Genomic DNA, 15,675 nt, shown 5'->3' with positions numbered 1-15,675 from the left:
TCTGTTTCTCCAGCACAACTTGTGTTGCCCCAGAGACCTATGCAAGTGCTGACACATGCGAGCATTCTTCAGTAACATTTTATCTTGCAGCCTGACATTAAAGCTGTTTTGCTGTGGCAGTTTCCATGTTGACAACACTGACGCCCCTGTTCCATTCTCTCTGAAAAATAGGTCACCCCTTTCTTTACTGCAGTGAGTGGAGTGAGGAGAACAAAAGCAAAGTTCCATATATTAGGGAAAGGTAGGTCCCTGGAGAACTCCGCTCAGAAGGCGCCCATCTTAGACCCTGATGTAAAGGACCCCATCCGCACTCTCACACTATTTTTTACTTTGCTCTTTGACCCTCTCTGCCACAATGTAAAAATAGCAAGAGTGGACTTGGCAAAGCCCTCTGTGTCAGCTGCTTAGACCACGCAGCAAACCAGCCCAAGGCAGAGAGAAAGGGGAGTGAGTGAGTGACTGTGGTATTGGCATGTGTGGGACTAAGTCCATAGTGCTGGCCCTCCAGTCCTTGCTCAGTTGAAAAGGGCAGCCCCTGTGAAAATTTAGTTAGCAACCAGGGTATTGCACTGGTTGCAGAGCTGCAGGCCTCTTTCCTCCTGCCACACCAGTGTCTGCAGCCTAGTCGGGGGGGGGGGGATGATGTGGTCCAGCTTTCAGAGTTTAACTAAATAAAGTCAGGGAGCAAAGCCGCAACCAGACACATATGCAAGGGCTCAGTGTGAACCCTGAACAAGTCAACAGTCCATCAATGGGGCTCATAGGATTGCAGAGTCCCAAAAGCCAACTGGAATCTCACCCCACTTTTACAATTTCTCACCTGTCTTTTTATATTGTTTCAATAAAATAATGATGGTCTTTTTCTTTTTTTGCAGAAAGACTGGAGAGATAATTAAAAAGTGATCAAGCTACTTTTAAAACAACTTGTTTAATGTTTTCCATATTATTCACAACAAAAAAATTAGGATTTCAATGCGCTCTACTTTTAGAAAAACAACAACACTGGGGCGTAACAAAAATCAGTAAGCATAAACTTTGACTTTATGAACTTCTTTGTCTTCACATTCTCTTTCTTTGTTGTAATAGTAGAAAGTATTGTCCCTTCTCTGAAGCTTCTTCACAAATCCAGTTTCAGGCCACCTTTCCACCTGTGTGCAGAAGGACAAGAGGGTGGGACGCACATGTCTTTCAAACAGCCGGCACAATGCAAAAAGGTACCCATCAGCAACGACATATAAGTGCAGTGCATGGAGTGTTAGGAGAGGGGCAGTTCCTCAGGTGTTCCATCTGGGGCCACTCAAAGCCGCTTCCTGGGGTGTGGCCAATGTCGCAGGTTGGCAGCTTCTAGGAGCCACAGTTGAGAGCCGAGTGCAGGGTGGGGACCGAAGGGGGACAAACGGCGCCAGAAGGAGCACAACCCCTCAACCCAACACCCTATACATCCATGTAAATGGTGATACTTTAGGTAATATGGGACCAGTCAACAAAGGGCTGGGGCCCTGGGGGTCAGTATAATTAATTGATTAATTAAGCTGTGATCCCCAGTTCGTATGTAATGACAAGTAACAGCTTGTGAAAACTAACAGTAAATACTGACATCCTTATTTGTGCAGGAGGCAGAGAGGAGTTGGGAAGCGTAAGAGTCAGAAGCTTGGCTTACGGACAGAACACCAAACCATGGTGCAGCATGATGGGCAGATTGGCTGGGTGCAGGTCCTGGTTGTGTTTCATTAATACATTTTGTATATTTATAAGATATCTAGATTGTAATCTGTGATGAATAGTTTAAGTTGATGCTCCCCAATTCTGTACCTCTATAACCATCTCTGTACTTGTGCTTCCTCCACAAAATGAAGCTGTTTCCCTCCCTCTGTGAGACCTTAAATATGTCATGGATTCTCAGAAAGAATAAAGTGATACAGAGAACCAAAGTGAACAAAAACAAATCTTCAATTCCACAATATTTTACTGTTTTATCCAGTCTTGTGACCACCATCCACTTGCAGGTCATTCATCTCAATTAGTAAAGGATACTTTCAAATGTTTTCAATGGTAAATTTAGGGTGCTCAGTTCCTCTATGAATAAATGAGCTAAAATCTGCTCTAAACAAAATGGGAGAAACTCTGTGTTCTCTGGCACATATGAATTTCCCAGGGTAACAGCTTTTATGAAATCCAAAACACAGAAAGCCATATGTTCCATTATGGTTCTCAAAAATCCTAGGGGTTTTGAAGGGCCAGAAGCTGGAAGGCTAAAAGGTCCAGTTCCATTCATTCTCATTACTGTCAGCATTGGGTGACTACAAAGGACTCTGTAATGCTCACCTGGAAAAAACAATCTTAACAGGGATTAATTCTTCAAAATGAAATGCTGGAGGGTGTGAAAGCCTGTTTGGGGCATCATGTCCCCCTGGAGAGGAAACATTTTCACTGCTCAACCTTACTGAGTAGGGTGAACAGCACCAGAGCACCCTAATAACTGCCTCTTTACAGTCCAAGCTAGTTTCATTGTTGCTGGAGTGGGCATGACCATAACAGCTCCTCAGGCAGGAAGGTGTGCAGGCAATCCTTTAGCAGGCAAATGCCAGGTGTATGGTATGTAGCCGGAGCGTACATGAAATGCAGCTGTAATACCAGAATTCTCCTCTTCCCCCTGTTAAGTGTGTGATTCCTGTTGATTAGTCAAGGATACCAGAACCTCCGCACACTGTGGAACTAAGTACCAGCCATTCAGCTGTTTAAAAGGCAGAGACAATCCATTTCTCATGGCTGAATGATACGAAGAGCCACTTCTGAGCTGTACTCATGGCCAGGATCCAAAGAGCTACTTTAAGCACTCCCAAAGAGCTGGGCATGCTTGGTGGGATATTTGGCTTTCCAGTTTATATATCAAACCCTCCAAATGCCCCTTCAGATTCAATAATGGCATGCTATGTGTAAGGAGAGGAGCTGACGTTCACAAAATGCTGGTACAAAGTGTTCTTGAGCATGTGAAATTATTTATGCAATTCCTTGAATCCCAGCCAATGATTTCATGTATCATACATTTCTTCTGCACCCTGAGAGACTCAAAAAGCAACCTGGGTGGCGAAGTGGAGACCTGCATACAACACCCAGTGGCCCTACCAAATAGTAATCAAAAGTCAGGAAAACAGGTTCACGTGCTCCACCACCACATGCACACAAAATCATGACAGTCAGAATTTCTGGACCTGGGGTAGGATCCAACTGAGTCCTACTCAGAGTTATTGGTATCCATCTGTCTCAAGAGACAATGGAGTGCACGTCTGAGGGTGAAGTCAAACTGTTGTGCCAGCAGCACTGAAATGACTTCCCTGAAGCACAAGCCTGGGCAGTGTGTCTGGAGGTCCTGGGCTGCCCAGACAACAAGACCCTCCTCTCAGTCTCTCTGACGGGGTACAGAGGAAAGCAAAGCAAGACGTTTGGCACCAGTTGGGCTGCAGGTGCTGATGGAAGGAGGCATACAAGGCACCATCCAACAGTCTTATGGACTCCAGAATTCTGCAGGGTGTACTTCTTAGCCTTTTCTTCTGCCAAAGGTATCCCGCAACGGAGCAGAGGTTTAGGATCAGAGTTTTCCTTCTTCTAGATGAGCTCCCTTCCCAGATTCATGAGCCCTGTCTACTCCTCACTTCCATCCATAGCACGTGCAAAAACCGCCTTCTTGACCGTTGAACCCACTATCAGTCTAAGCCACTCAATCCACCAGAGCCTGTCTTGGCCTACAGGGGAAGACCCTAACTTATCAGGGGGGTTGGAGACCCACCAGCTTCCTCCTGGTTTAGCCAGTCAGTTGAAGCTGTTTCCCAGGGTGTGGCCACTGTCACATCCTGACAGCTTCTAGGAGCCACAGGTAAGAATTGAGTGCAGAGTGGGGACCAAAGGTGGACAAACTACCCCAGAAGGAGCATGACATGACATCAGAGGTACTACCCCTCCCCAACACCCCACACACCATACTTAGAGCAGACCTGCTGAAATCAGTGGACAAGTCATGTCCACTGATGAAAGTGGGTCTGCTCTGAATAGGAGTATTGAATATTGAATTGAGAACTGAGTATTGAATATTGAACTCAATCACACTTATTTCTGAGTAAGCCTAGGATTGCTGTTACTCCACCTCATTTCTGATGTGCATTTTGTGAATGGGGAAAAATCATGGTTGGTATACATGGACAATGAACTCTTGATCCCGTTGGATCAGGGTAATGTACACTGATTGCTAGACCTGCAAATACGTCTTAAGACGGAGGTGTGATTTGAGTAACCGCTACTGATTCACAAAGACACCAATAGCTTTTATAAGCCAGTGAAGCTTCCCAAATTGGTTCCTATGGGACAAGACATTTGAGGTAGACTCCAAGTGAAAGGTTACTGGTCCCCTAACACAGCCTAAAAGCTTTCTTGTTCTTCTTGTTCTTCATTTTCTGAGGGTGTACACAGGGGCAAATCAGTTCAGGCAGAGAACACAAATGTAAACAAATGAATTATGGTCATAGAAAACATTTATATGCAATATTTTAAAAGGACAGAATGTTTGCCACTAAACTACAAAAAGCTTGCCTAATTATGAAGTCTTACCATGTCTACATGCTTCACTTGCTTATATTCAATTTCATCCCTATATCCAGCTTGCTGAAATCTGTAGAGATTCTCAACTTCACCTGACCATATCTTGGCACGATGTATGGATTTAGGTTTGGTGTCAATACCGGCTGTGGCTCCAGAGACATCACCGGTTAATTTGCTGAAAGTAATTTTTAAAGAGTTTCAATTGTATGGAGAATGCTTGAGAGTTAGAAGTGAATTTCAACTTAATGTGAATATAAAAAGACATGAGCACTGTCAACTAATTATAGTTTGTTAAAACACAAGTAAACAATATCCCATTCTAAACTGTGTTAAGTACAAGAATCTATCAACTACATGAAGCTATATGTAAAATGCAGGACAAATGAGTGGGGACACATGACATTTACAGGGTATATTCTGCCTCTCCAAAATCCTGCATTTGGCAAAAGGGAGCCAAGTCTTTGTTGCTGAAATATGATGTCATGGACTGTGGCTTTGGATCCCAATTTCCTCTCCTCTAGGACCTTTCTGGCAGCAAACAATAGCTGACATCTTTGTAGTATAATTTCACAGGGTGCAATTTCTCTCTTCCATTGAGATCTCTTAAGCAGTGAAGTGGGAATTTCTCTTTGCTTTAAAAAAGGATCTTTGGAAAGGAGAACTGGGCTCTCAGGACATGTGTCCATAGGGTACAATTCCCCTTCCCCTTGTGTTTTCTTCTGTACCCAAGCAGGCAAGGGCCAACGTTGGTGCATCTCCTTCTGCTGGTAGAGAGTCATCCTAGTACACAGAGTCCCTTCTCCGGACCTCCACTTGCCTTATTTCGCAGCATCATACAGACGCTGATTGGCAAAAGAAGTCATCAAACAGAAGCAATTAAGCTAATATCTGGTCGTTCTACTGGGCAGCTATATAGGTTATTCCACCCAGCTATTAAAATCTTTGTCTCTCAAATCATAGCCCAAATGTGCTACGGGGCTGAGATATGGGGAACTGGTGTTAAATCTGAAATAGAGGGCCTACAAAATAAATTTATGAGGCAGATTTTAGGGTTTCCCTGCAGGACACAAGCAGCCCACCTTAGAGCTGAGTTGTGCCTCCCCTTGCTAGCAGCCAGAATGGATCTAGCCTATCTGAGATACTGGTGCATGCTAAATGCCTTCGAGTATCGTACTCTTACTAAGCTCTGCTGGTGAGAGCAACTAAGGACAGGGGGCTGGGCAGAAAAGTGCCAATATAAGCTTAGGGCTTATAATCTTCAAATGGAGAACTACTTAGCCCTTAGCCCACGTGACCTTAGAAATTGGATTATTGATCAGGATGCCAACCAAGACAGAGTATCCACCATTACTCTACTTGGTACCCCCAAATTAAGACCAATCACTCAAGGCTCCATTACCTTGAGACTCTGACCTTTCCACAACTTCGCAGGGCCTTTGCAGAACTAAGATTCCAACAGATGCCCTCAGCATATTTAGAGGGGAGATATCAGGGAATTCTCCATATGAATTGCAAATGTATATATAGATGTCATCAGGTAGAGGACATCACACACTATCTGCTGATTTCCCCCCTGTATACAACGCCCAGAGGGAAATTTATATTCTTAATTGGCTTCCAGGTCAATCTGCACAGGAAGCGACAGTTGAACCCCAAGCAGATAAACATCTATATATTACACACCAGGTAGCCATATTTGCGCTGGCAGCCAAGAAGCTCCGTTCCAGCTATGTGAATGCACTCCAATTTTAAATATAATGTTGTACATTTCTTTTATGTTGTAAACTGCTACAGGTTATGTTGTATGATTTTAGATGAATGTTTTTCTTTTATTCTCTGATATACATTATAAAGGCCTTTGGCTATATACAATAAAATGGACTTTGGCAACATAAATACTGCATTCCAAACAACACAAAGTTTTAGTGCCACTATTTGTCCCAACTCTGCAAGTTGTGAAGGATTAACTTTCTCTTAGTTCTGTTCATATGTGGGCCTATATTATCTGTCGGTGCAGAATGAAACCAAACTTGACTAGCATGTTAACATGAAGACTCTGTATTATCACCACTCACGAGTCTTCAAGGCTATCTGATTCTCTCCTGAACGATGTCCCAGGCACATCTGACACAGGTGCTTCTTCAGAGGAGAAAGCTGAACATGGTACATCCTTACCATCCATGAAGGCTACTGGGTTTTCCATAACAGCTCCTGCAAAAACAAAAAAACGTAGCCAAGTGTGTAGAGCACTTTCACCTACTGCTGCCTGCAAGTACCTGTTGAGTGACTTAATGAAACTTTGAATACAAAGAAATCCAGTGTTTAACTGAATTAAAAACCAGGAAGGGTCTAATATGTGCTTTTGGAATCACTTTGGAATACACATCATTTATTTACTTGTGAATTGCTCTCTCTCTCTCTCTCCCCCCCCCCATATTTTCTCCTGTATAAGACTACGTTTCCCCCCAAATTTTTTAAGTTTAAAATTGGGGGTCGTCTGATACACGGAATGTTTAAAATATATATTTCTTACTTTGGGGCTCAAAAAATACGGCTCGTCTTATACATGGGGGGATCTTACAGACGGGAAAATACAGTATATATTGAAATGCCTCAAGTACCATAACTTGGGGGGGAGTGAGGAATTTTTGTTCAGGGGCCATTTAAAGTTTAAAGGCGTAAACAAATCCCCAACAGCCGTAAAAGAAACAACCTTTTTGGCTTATTTTTTTTATAAAGTTACCCCCCCCCCAGGGAATCGGGAGGCGGGGCTGTCGGTCGAGATATCGCGATATTTGAGCCCTGAAAGGGGCAGGGCCCCACCTAGGGGGCGGGACCAAGAACCTAGAGGTGGGCGGGGCTGACTGGGCTTCTTTCTGGGGCAGGGAAGGTCCCCTTTTCCCGCTCCCCCGCCCCGCCCCGCCGTGATTCCCTCCGGCCCCCCCGCCTCTCCCGCACTTCAGGCCGAAGCCCCGCCCCCGCCCGTCCCGCCCGCGGAGCCCCGACTCACCCCGGACGGGAGCGTCTCCGCGCGCGCCGCTTTCCCCTCCCCCGCTCAGCGGTTGTGAGGTTGCTTAGCAACCTTCGGCGGGAGTTCGGCCAATGGGACTGCGTCTCGAGCCGCTGGGCGAAAGCGGCCAATCAGGAGGCGCTCCTGGGAGGGCGCTGTCCGTAAGCAGCCAATCAGTGCAAAGTTTACCCTTCACACGCTTTGGAGGTTTACCTCAGCTCCGGCGCCTGCCGAGGCGTGGGCGGGGCCAGGTCCTTTTCTGGCCAATGGGGGCGGCGGCGCGGAAAGGAGCCTGCCGGAAGTGGCCTCGGCGGAAGAGCCGGAAGGGAGTTCGTCGGACCTTTCCGGCCGCCCCGCAGCCCCGCCGCCTTGGGTCCGACGGCGCCATGAGCAGCTTCGGCGGGAGGATGCGCGAGTATCCCCGGCTCTCCATTGACCGCTTCGACCGCGAGAACCTCCGCGCCAGGGCCTATTTCCTGTCTCACTGCCACAAAGGTCCGCTCCTGCTGCTGCTGCTGCTGCTTCGCCGTTTCCCTTTCTTCTTCCTCCTCCTCCCGCCCTCACAACAGCCCTGCGAGGGAGGCCCCGCTGAGAGGCAGCGACTGGCCCAGAGTCACAGCCAGGGGGCCGAGGGGGGACGAGCCCGCTCTCCCAGGGCCTCGCCCAGCACTCCAACCGCTACACCTCACAGCCCTTGGCTTATGCTGCCCCCCCCAACATCCTTCCAGCCAGTGTTGGTCAACACCGAAGTAGAGAGCGCTTTGCTTTTGTTTTACTATTTTTCATTATTATTACTATCCACTGCCGGGACTTAGCCTCGGGAAGAGAAGACTCACAGAGACGAGTGTCTTTGAGCATGCACAGAGTGCCATCCTTTCTTCTCAGAACTGCCCCCTTCACTGTGTTTCAAAAGGTGCTGCCCGCCTGGTTGAAACCAGCTGCTGGGTAAACTTTCCTGGCAAATCTCTGGTCCTGCACATGCTCTGCCTGCTGATCTGCGCCTGCCTCTGCTGACGCCCCAGAGCCCTTGTCCCTGAGCAGTAACAGGAGAAGTCTGCCCAGCTCCTGATACCTGCCAGTGCTGAGGTTACTTTCCAGGGATATCGCATAAAGCCAAAATCACATAAAGTCAAAACATTTTGGGTTTAATGACAGGTGGGATTGATAAACTCTACCCACCCATGCACTCCTCCCATTTTAATTTTTGTTTTTTTAATTGCCAAGTGCATAAAGCTGAACCCGCACAAGTTAAATGCTCATAAGTGGAGAGTTCCCTGTAATGGCATTCATTGCACACTTCAGGAGAAGGTGGAGGTTCTGAATTGGGCTACAGTTCCTCAGACAGAAAAGGATCCTGTCCCCTGAGCAATTTGTACTATTTCCTGAGCAACTGTTTTAGAAGATTCTGGGACAGGAGCATGATTTAACCCTGCTTCTCTGATCATGCTGACGCTTGTGTCTGTCCTTCTGGCCTGTACTGAGGCCCAAGACTGTTCTTAGCATGGCGGAGTTCTAAAATAATCTTCCTCTTTTAATATGTTAATATTTAGATCACATGAAAGGCCTGAGAGCGCCTTCCCTAAAAAGAAGACTGGCATGCAGGTAATGAAAAGGGAGAAAGACGTGTGTGAGAATAGGCTGGGACCTGTGGTGAGTGAAGAGATAAGAAAGCATCAGCACCTTCTCAGGCTGATCTCCTTAAGGATGAGAAGAAACTTGTTTTTATTTTAAACATGGAAGTTTAGCTTCTCATATTCTGCAACTAAATACAGTAATCTGTAATTTATAAAATGACCATAGTAGATTCTCTGATTTACTGCATATACACCCTTTCGCTTTGTTTGTTACCTGAGTTCTTAGCATTCTGTCTGGGTCCTTAGTAAAAACTACAATTTCACTTCCATTTCTCCCATGTGGGGAAGTGTAGCTCAGATTCTAAGGATTTCTCCCTCCCCTTTCCTGCCCAGTTCTTAAATGTAGTTTTAGGATTCATTTATCTATGTGTGTTTTACACTGCACTTTCTGCAGTGCATATTTTTACATGCCCTGAGAATTGTAGCCAACCTTTTCTATTTACCCCCTAAACGTACTCAGCTAACGCAGGGAAGGTGCTGGAATGTGGGATTCAAATCTTGGAAGATGAGTAGTTTGGGTAGAGCAGTGGTCAGCAACCTTTTTGAGCCGTGGGCCGGTCCCCCGTCCCTCAGACCATGTGGTGGGCCGGACTATATTTTGGAAAAAAATAATGAACAAATTCCTATGCCCCACAAATAACACAGAGAGGCATTTTAAATAAAAGGACACATTCTACTCATGTAAAAACAGGTTGATTCCCGGACTGTCCATGGGCCGGATTGAGAAGGCAATTGGGCCTTAGGCATAGCTGTCAACGTTTCCCTTTTTTTAAGGGAAATTCCCTTATTCCGAATAGGATTCCTCACAAGAAAAAGGAAAAGTTGACAGCTATGGCCTTAGGTTGCCTACCCCTGGGGTAGAGGCAAAGTTGTCTAGCTAGCAAGTGTGTGGTGTCAGATGGGTGTCTTCTGTCTGTAGGCAGGGGAAGAGACTAAAGGGCATATAAAACAGCAAATGATGTCTGGGATTGCTTACTTCTCCCTCCTTAAGTCACAGACACCTTTGCCATATCACAGACTTGCTTTTTGAAGGAGTTTTCAAGGAGGCATGGGAACTACTTTTTGTTTGATTTTTTGGATACTGGACAACCACCATTTGCTTTTTTGTGAGACATGTATCTCTTTTTTCTTCAAAGCTTAAAAGTTCGCTTGTATTGTTCACCAGTAACAAAGGAGTTGCTGCTAACTAATCCACGGTATAAATTTTGGGAGAATCACATTGTAAGTTGCCTCTTTTCATGTGTAGTTGAAGTAAACAGACACTATTAATGCATCTTAAAGCTGTTATAGCTAGCAATGTCAGCAAAAGATGAAGCTGCCATAATCCTAAGGACAGGCACCCCCAAACTCGGCCCTCCAGCTGTTTTCCCATCATCCCTAGCTAACAGGACCGGTTGTCAGGGATGATGGGAATTGTAGTCCCAAAACATCTGGAGGGCCGCGTTTGGGGATGCCTGTCCTAGGTGCTGAAGTCCATTTAAACTGTGTTGTAGTTGTCATCTTTAATTTTAGTATGTCTACTCTGAGTAAAACTCAATACCACCCTAAGCTTTACTTCATTCACCTGTTGTGTCTTAAAATGAAATAGAAAGGTGTATCCTGGGACTTCCTTCCTTTCTTTAGACTGTTCAGTCTCAGTTTCTCTCTGCCCTGGCAGAGCCACAGAAGGAGATGGTGGCTCAGGTCTCTTCATGCAGAGAGAACTCCATGATAATAATAATAATAATAATAATAATAATAATTTATTTATTTATATCCCACCCTCCCCTGCCGAAGCCAGGCATTAGCATTTCATCTCAAGCTCCTGTCTGATATACGGTATGTTCCAGACTTTTTGTGGAGCTTCTGTTGGTGCAGAACAGAGGATTATTAGGCTGCAAAGAAATTGTGGAACATGACTCAAAAAGGAAGAAACTTGGTGAAAAAAATTGTTTTTTTGAATGAGTCATATTTCTTCCTTTGCTGGGTCATGTTTTGCAAGAAGTACCCATTAACAGTTGCTTTTCGTAGATCTGAGGTCCCTCAGGTGCATGTCCTCAGGCATTCTGTGGGGCCCACAACAGTTTCTTAGACTTCCATACATGTTTCTTAGATTTTGACATGCCCCCAGGCTCCAGAAAGTTGGGGAGCCTTGTCATAAGTTAATGGCTTACCTTCCACAGGCATGTGCTTGTCTCCTGATCCTAGCTATTACCATGCCATTAAAAACACCTGTTTGTACATGCTGTAAAAACAGTTCTCATCACCTATAATGTGCCTCTGTACATTTGTTTGTCTGTCTGCTGTAGGTTTCCATTGAAGTTGAAACTCCAACGCAGATTTCTCTGGTTGATGAAGCATCTGGTGAGGTAGTCAGTTATGTTGACTGTTTAACATTTTAATATTTCACCTAAGTAGGTAGGAGTGCTAGTTACTCTTTGCTCTGAAATTCCAATTTTGGCCAACAAAATGGAAGCCTGCTATCTATTTTACTTTCTCCCCCTGCCTTGTTTGTCCTAATTTCCTCTCTCTTTTATACTGTGCTTTGAAGTCTTCAGGTTTCTCCTCTTTTCTGCATCTTTATAATAAAAGTATATGCTAATAGCATATGGCACAAGAACCCATGCCACCAGGCAATTTCTAGCCCATGCACCTTATTGGCAGGTGTTTTTCAGGCACCACTGATCAGCTGGTGGTCTGTGCCTGCACAGCACTTCCCAGCCACCACTTCTCAGGACTTCCCCAGGGCTGGTGATCAGCAGATTGTCAGTGCTGGGGAAGCACTGGACATGTCTTGCCAGCACCATTTGAATTCACAGAGCAAGGGCAAAAGTGAGTTGTTGTGACATCAAGCGACTGGCAGGTCAGCAACCTGTCTGTCTCCCCACCCGCCTGTCATACCTGGTGAGAGGGAGAGGCATGGAGATAAGGAGTGGATCCACTGGCCAGGTGCCCATCCTTGATATAAATGAAAGTCAGGAGCAGGGCAAGAGCCTGTGAGACTGGTCTCTCCCCACACCCCCAGGCCACGGGGTCCTATCGGTTCTGTTTCCCACCTCCTTGTCTTCACTCTGCACAGCAGCCAGGCAAAAACTATTCATTGCAAAGTGAACATGAAACGAGTCCATGTCTGTCTGTCTTCCTTCCTGCCTTTGTGTCTCTTTCCAGAAAGAAGATTTAGTTGTGACGCTTCTGCCAGCCGGCCATTGCCCAGGATCAGTTATGTATGCATTTTTCTAGCCTTCAAATAATTAATGGAAATCAATATGAAAAATATATGTCACAGGGGGTTGTGGTTCTATAAGAATTAAACTGCAGTTAGTTTATTTTGGATTTGTTTACCAAAGACTGACTTCCCCCACTTTCCGTCCCTGGTTATGGGCGTGGGGTCCTTTTAATGGGATGCCTTGGTCTCGCACACCATGCCCAGGCAAAATTGCAGTTTGTATTCATATTTGTTACTATTTATTAATGAGTTGGTCTTTCGACATAACATAGAATCAAACACAGTACAAAATAAGATTTAAAACCGACTTCCGGGTTGGCGCCTCCGGCAATGGCGGAGCTCCTCCGATAGGGAGGGACTTGCTCCGTGAAAAGCAGGGTCTAACCGCCACGGCGAAGGCGGAGACCCATAGAAATCACAGGCGGGAGAAGCCTGTGAACTTGGGATTCGGCTGGCACCTTTTGCGCCTCCCCTACTCGCGGGAAAACCCCGTTTTGGGGATCGACGTGGGGTGAGTGGCGCGGTGCTTTGAATCGACTGCTTCTTTCACGGAGTGAAGCCGCATTGCTGCTGCCGGAGAGCGCTGACTTTTTCCTGTGGACAATTGGACCTTAAACAACTACCCGTGAGTAGACTGGAAAATTTGGATCTTCAAATATTTTAATTTGGTAACGAAGCGGGAAGGCTCTAAACAGGAAGTCCGCCTTCCGCTTTTGTAAACAGACTGAAGCAAAGACGTTACAAACTAAAGTCTCTGAAAGTTTTTGATAAAGGATTAAAATCCCATCGGTTAAAAATACAAACCCCCCTTGGAAGCAGGAGAAGAGGGGGGAAGTCGTGAACCTAGTGAGAACCTGCAGGAGAGAGTGAAAAGCAAACTACCACTGCTCTGAACCTGGGAACGGTCTGCCTGATGACGTTTGGGGAAGATTCATTGACAGAACGGATTTGACAGTTACTTAAAATTGGAAAGATACTGTTTCCATTGATCTCTTCTGAGTTTATCAAAGGGAGGAAAAAAATAACTGTGCTTGAAAGAATTGATACAAGTTGAGACTGTTTCCCTCTAGAAGGAGCATGTGAAACTGTCACAGGAGTGTAACAGGGTAAGCTCCAGCTGCAAGATAAAGTTTCTGAGAATCAGAGATTGACCTTGGACTATTCAAAATGCTGATAGGAGAAGGTATTGTGACTGTATTATATAAGATAAACCATTCACTTGAACAGCTGCATAAAAAGGCAGATGACATGATTTCCAAAATTGACAGCCGGGAACAGAAAGTGACCAATTTGAATCAAAAAGCAAGTAACAATACAGAAATAATTCAGGACTTGGAACAGGAATATACCTTGGTAGGACAAATGGTGGAGGAAAAGGAGAAGGATGCCATTGCGAAACCTAAGGTAGTTCAAGCAGGATCCTCAGTTTTACAGAAGCAAATCGAGGATTATAAATTGAGGCCTTGCATGATTGACTCTAGCAAAAGCCAGATTTTGAGGATTGGACCCTGGCTTGGACTGAAGAACGAAAGTTGGAAAGATCACTTTATTCAGGGACCAACTGACTTTTGGGACATGGGTTTGGGCCTGGAGGAACTTGAAGCTTTGGGGGCCTATGGATTTGGAGGAATCCTGAAATACGTCCTGAAATACCCTATGGACCTTAGTTCCAATTATGGAAACTTGGCTGAGCTGTTCAGAAGGAAGAAAAGTTTTGTTTGGTTGGAGTTTTCCTGAGATTTGCTCCTGAGCATTAAAGAATACGAAGAAGATCCGCAGAAGGGACTTGGAAAAGAATTAAGAGCCTTGGATATAAGATCTCCAGGTTGATGGACTACATGGATCTGACGGAAAAGACTGGCAGAATCCGAAACCAGGGAAAAGAGAGGGTGGAAGAAGCTTGGGAAGTTAAAGTTCATATTTAGAAATTTTGTAAAATTAATGACTGTTAGAAAAACCGTGGAATGATATTATATAGATTTAGCAGAAATGTTAGAAGAAGTTAAGTATAGATAAGTAATTTAGTCTTGAAGGGAAATAAGGTTAAAATATGTTATTTACAAGATGATAAAAAACAGAGAAAGATGGAAAGGATTTGCTGAAACAATTAGAAGAGCTGGAATACAAAAAGGGAGGTGTGAGGAAGTCGAGGAAACAAGGAAATGAAGGATAGAATATGGAAAAGGAGAGATGTATTTTAAACTGTTTTTGTTTTAAGTCATGTGTTTAATCTAATGGGTTTGGGTTGGGTTTTATAATATTTGTATACTGTATTGTATTGTGGTGTTTTTTCACTTTTTTGTTTTTTTTCTTTCTTGTCTTTATTTTTCTTTTTTCTTCTTTTTCTGTAATTTTCAAAAGTAATAAATATTATTTTAAAAAAAAATTAGATTTAAAATACAATAAAAACAGAATAAACAAACGCATGGCAATGTTAGTTGAACCAGCAGCAGGTTGCAGAATGGGAGAGGGGGAGTGGTAGAGGGACTTAAATTTCTCTTTTGTCATCCTTTTCTAGTGGTTATTCTGAACCAAAAGGTGAAGCCAGGATTTGAGGCTGTTTCTGTAATTAAGAGAGAATCCCACTGGTGTTTGCTGCAGTTAATGCCAGTGCTGATGGGAAATGAAACTGCACTTGCAGCTTGGGGAACAGGGCCTTGTTTGGTTTTTTGTGAGAACTGGGGAGAGCCACAAGAGCGAATGCACACAGTTACAAGCGTGATAAGATACTTGGGGCATTGCTCCTGTTTATATGCCTCTTCGTCCCGCTGTGTGCAATCACTGCTGCCCAAGTTTCTTAGCCGAAAACCAGTGCCGTAGCCCACTCTCCTGGCTTTCACCATTCCATTGTTCCGAAACCCAGCAAAACCCCCAATGCTGAAACTGACAGCAGTGCCTTTTCTTGTGCAGGTTTCTCTTCCAAGGTGAAAGTGGCACTGTGTTGTACACTGGGGATTTCAGACTTGCCAAGGGAGAAGTGGCCAGAATGGAACTTTTGCATTCGGGGAGCAGGTAATGGATTGTGGACCTTTCTGGTTTGGCTTTGTTGCCCTTTGATTAGAGGGTCAGGTGCGTGACAGGCAGAACCCTGTTCTATTAACCCTTTGCAGGTACAATCCCTTGTAAATGGTATGCTTTGCGCGTGAAAACCACTAAAACACACGGACCCTGAATGCAAACCTCTTAAACCTTTAGAGAGCAGTCACAGCTTTGGCCCGGGAGCTGACAGAAAG

At 44.9% G+C, this 15,675-nt stretch overlaps 3 protein-coding genes across 15 annotated transcripts in view; 2 read left to right on the top strand and 1 right to left on the bottom strand.

The window, feature by feature from the left end:
- Positions 1-15,675, top strand: part of DMTF1 (cyclin D binding myb like transcription factor 1) — a 167,471-nt gene that overhangs the window by 70,256 nt on the left and 81,540 nt on the right. The gene's annotated exons all lie outside the window — the stretch shown is intronic.
- MEIG1 (meiosis/spermiogenesis associated 1) lies at positions 910-7,785 on the bottom strand. Its single transcript, XM_053406102.1, has 4 exons — positions 7,604-7,785; positions 6,669-6,804; positions 4,603-4,768; positions 910-1,148 (listed from the first exon to the last, which is right to left on the bottom strand). The coding sequence occupies exons 2-4, from the start codon at positions 6,794-6,796 to the stop codon at positions 1,020-1,022; spliced, it is 423 nt and encodes a 140-aa protein (XP_053262077.1). The 5' UTR covers positions 6,797-6,804; positions 7,604-7,785; the 3' UTR covers positions 910-1,019.
- The window catches only part of DCLRE1C (DNA cross-link repair 1C), a 15,925-nt gene continuing 8,134 nt past the window's right edge, over positions 7,885-15,675 (top strand). Inside the window, exons 1-7 of one of the 10 annotated variants that reach the window (XM_053406088.1) lie at positions 7,992-8,098; positions 8,517-8,758; positions 9,154-9,205; positions 10,374-10,458; positions 11,526-11,585; positions 12,385-12,440; positions 15,353-15,454. In XM_053406088.1, the coding sequence (XP_053262063.1) occupies positions 8,752-8,758; positions 9,154-9,205; positions 10,374-10,458; positions 11,526-11,585; positions 12,385-12,440; positions 15,353-15,454 (362 nt within the window). In that variant the 5' untranslated portion in view covers positions 7,992-8,098; positions 8,517-8,751. Of the gene's footprint in view, positions 8,099-8,516; positions 8,759-9,153; positions 9,254-10,373; positions 10,459-11,525; positions 11,586-11,926; positions 12,049-12,384; positions 12,441-15,352; positions 15,455-15,675 lie in introns of those variants that run through there. The other 9 variants (XM_053406087.1, XM_053406085.1, XM_053406086.1 and 6 more) reach the window with 9 other exon arrangements.

This window comes from Podarcis raffonei, chromosome 10 (genome assembly GCF_027172205.1).
Source record: "Podarcis raffonei isolate rPodRaf1 chromosome 10, rPodRaf1.pri, whole genome shotgun sequence".
Classification (NCBI taxonomy): domain Eukaryota; kingdom Metazoa; phylum Chordata; class Lepidosauria; order Squamata; family Lacertidae; genus Podarcis; species Podarcis raffonei.
Note: the sequence above shows the minus strand (reverse complement) of the source record. Positions and strands in the feature narration are given on the sequence as shown.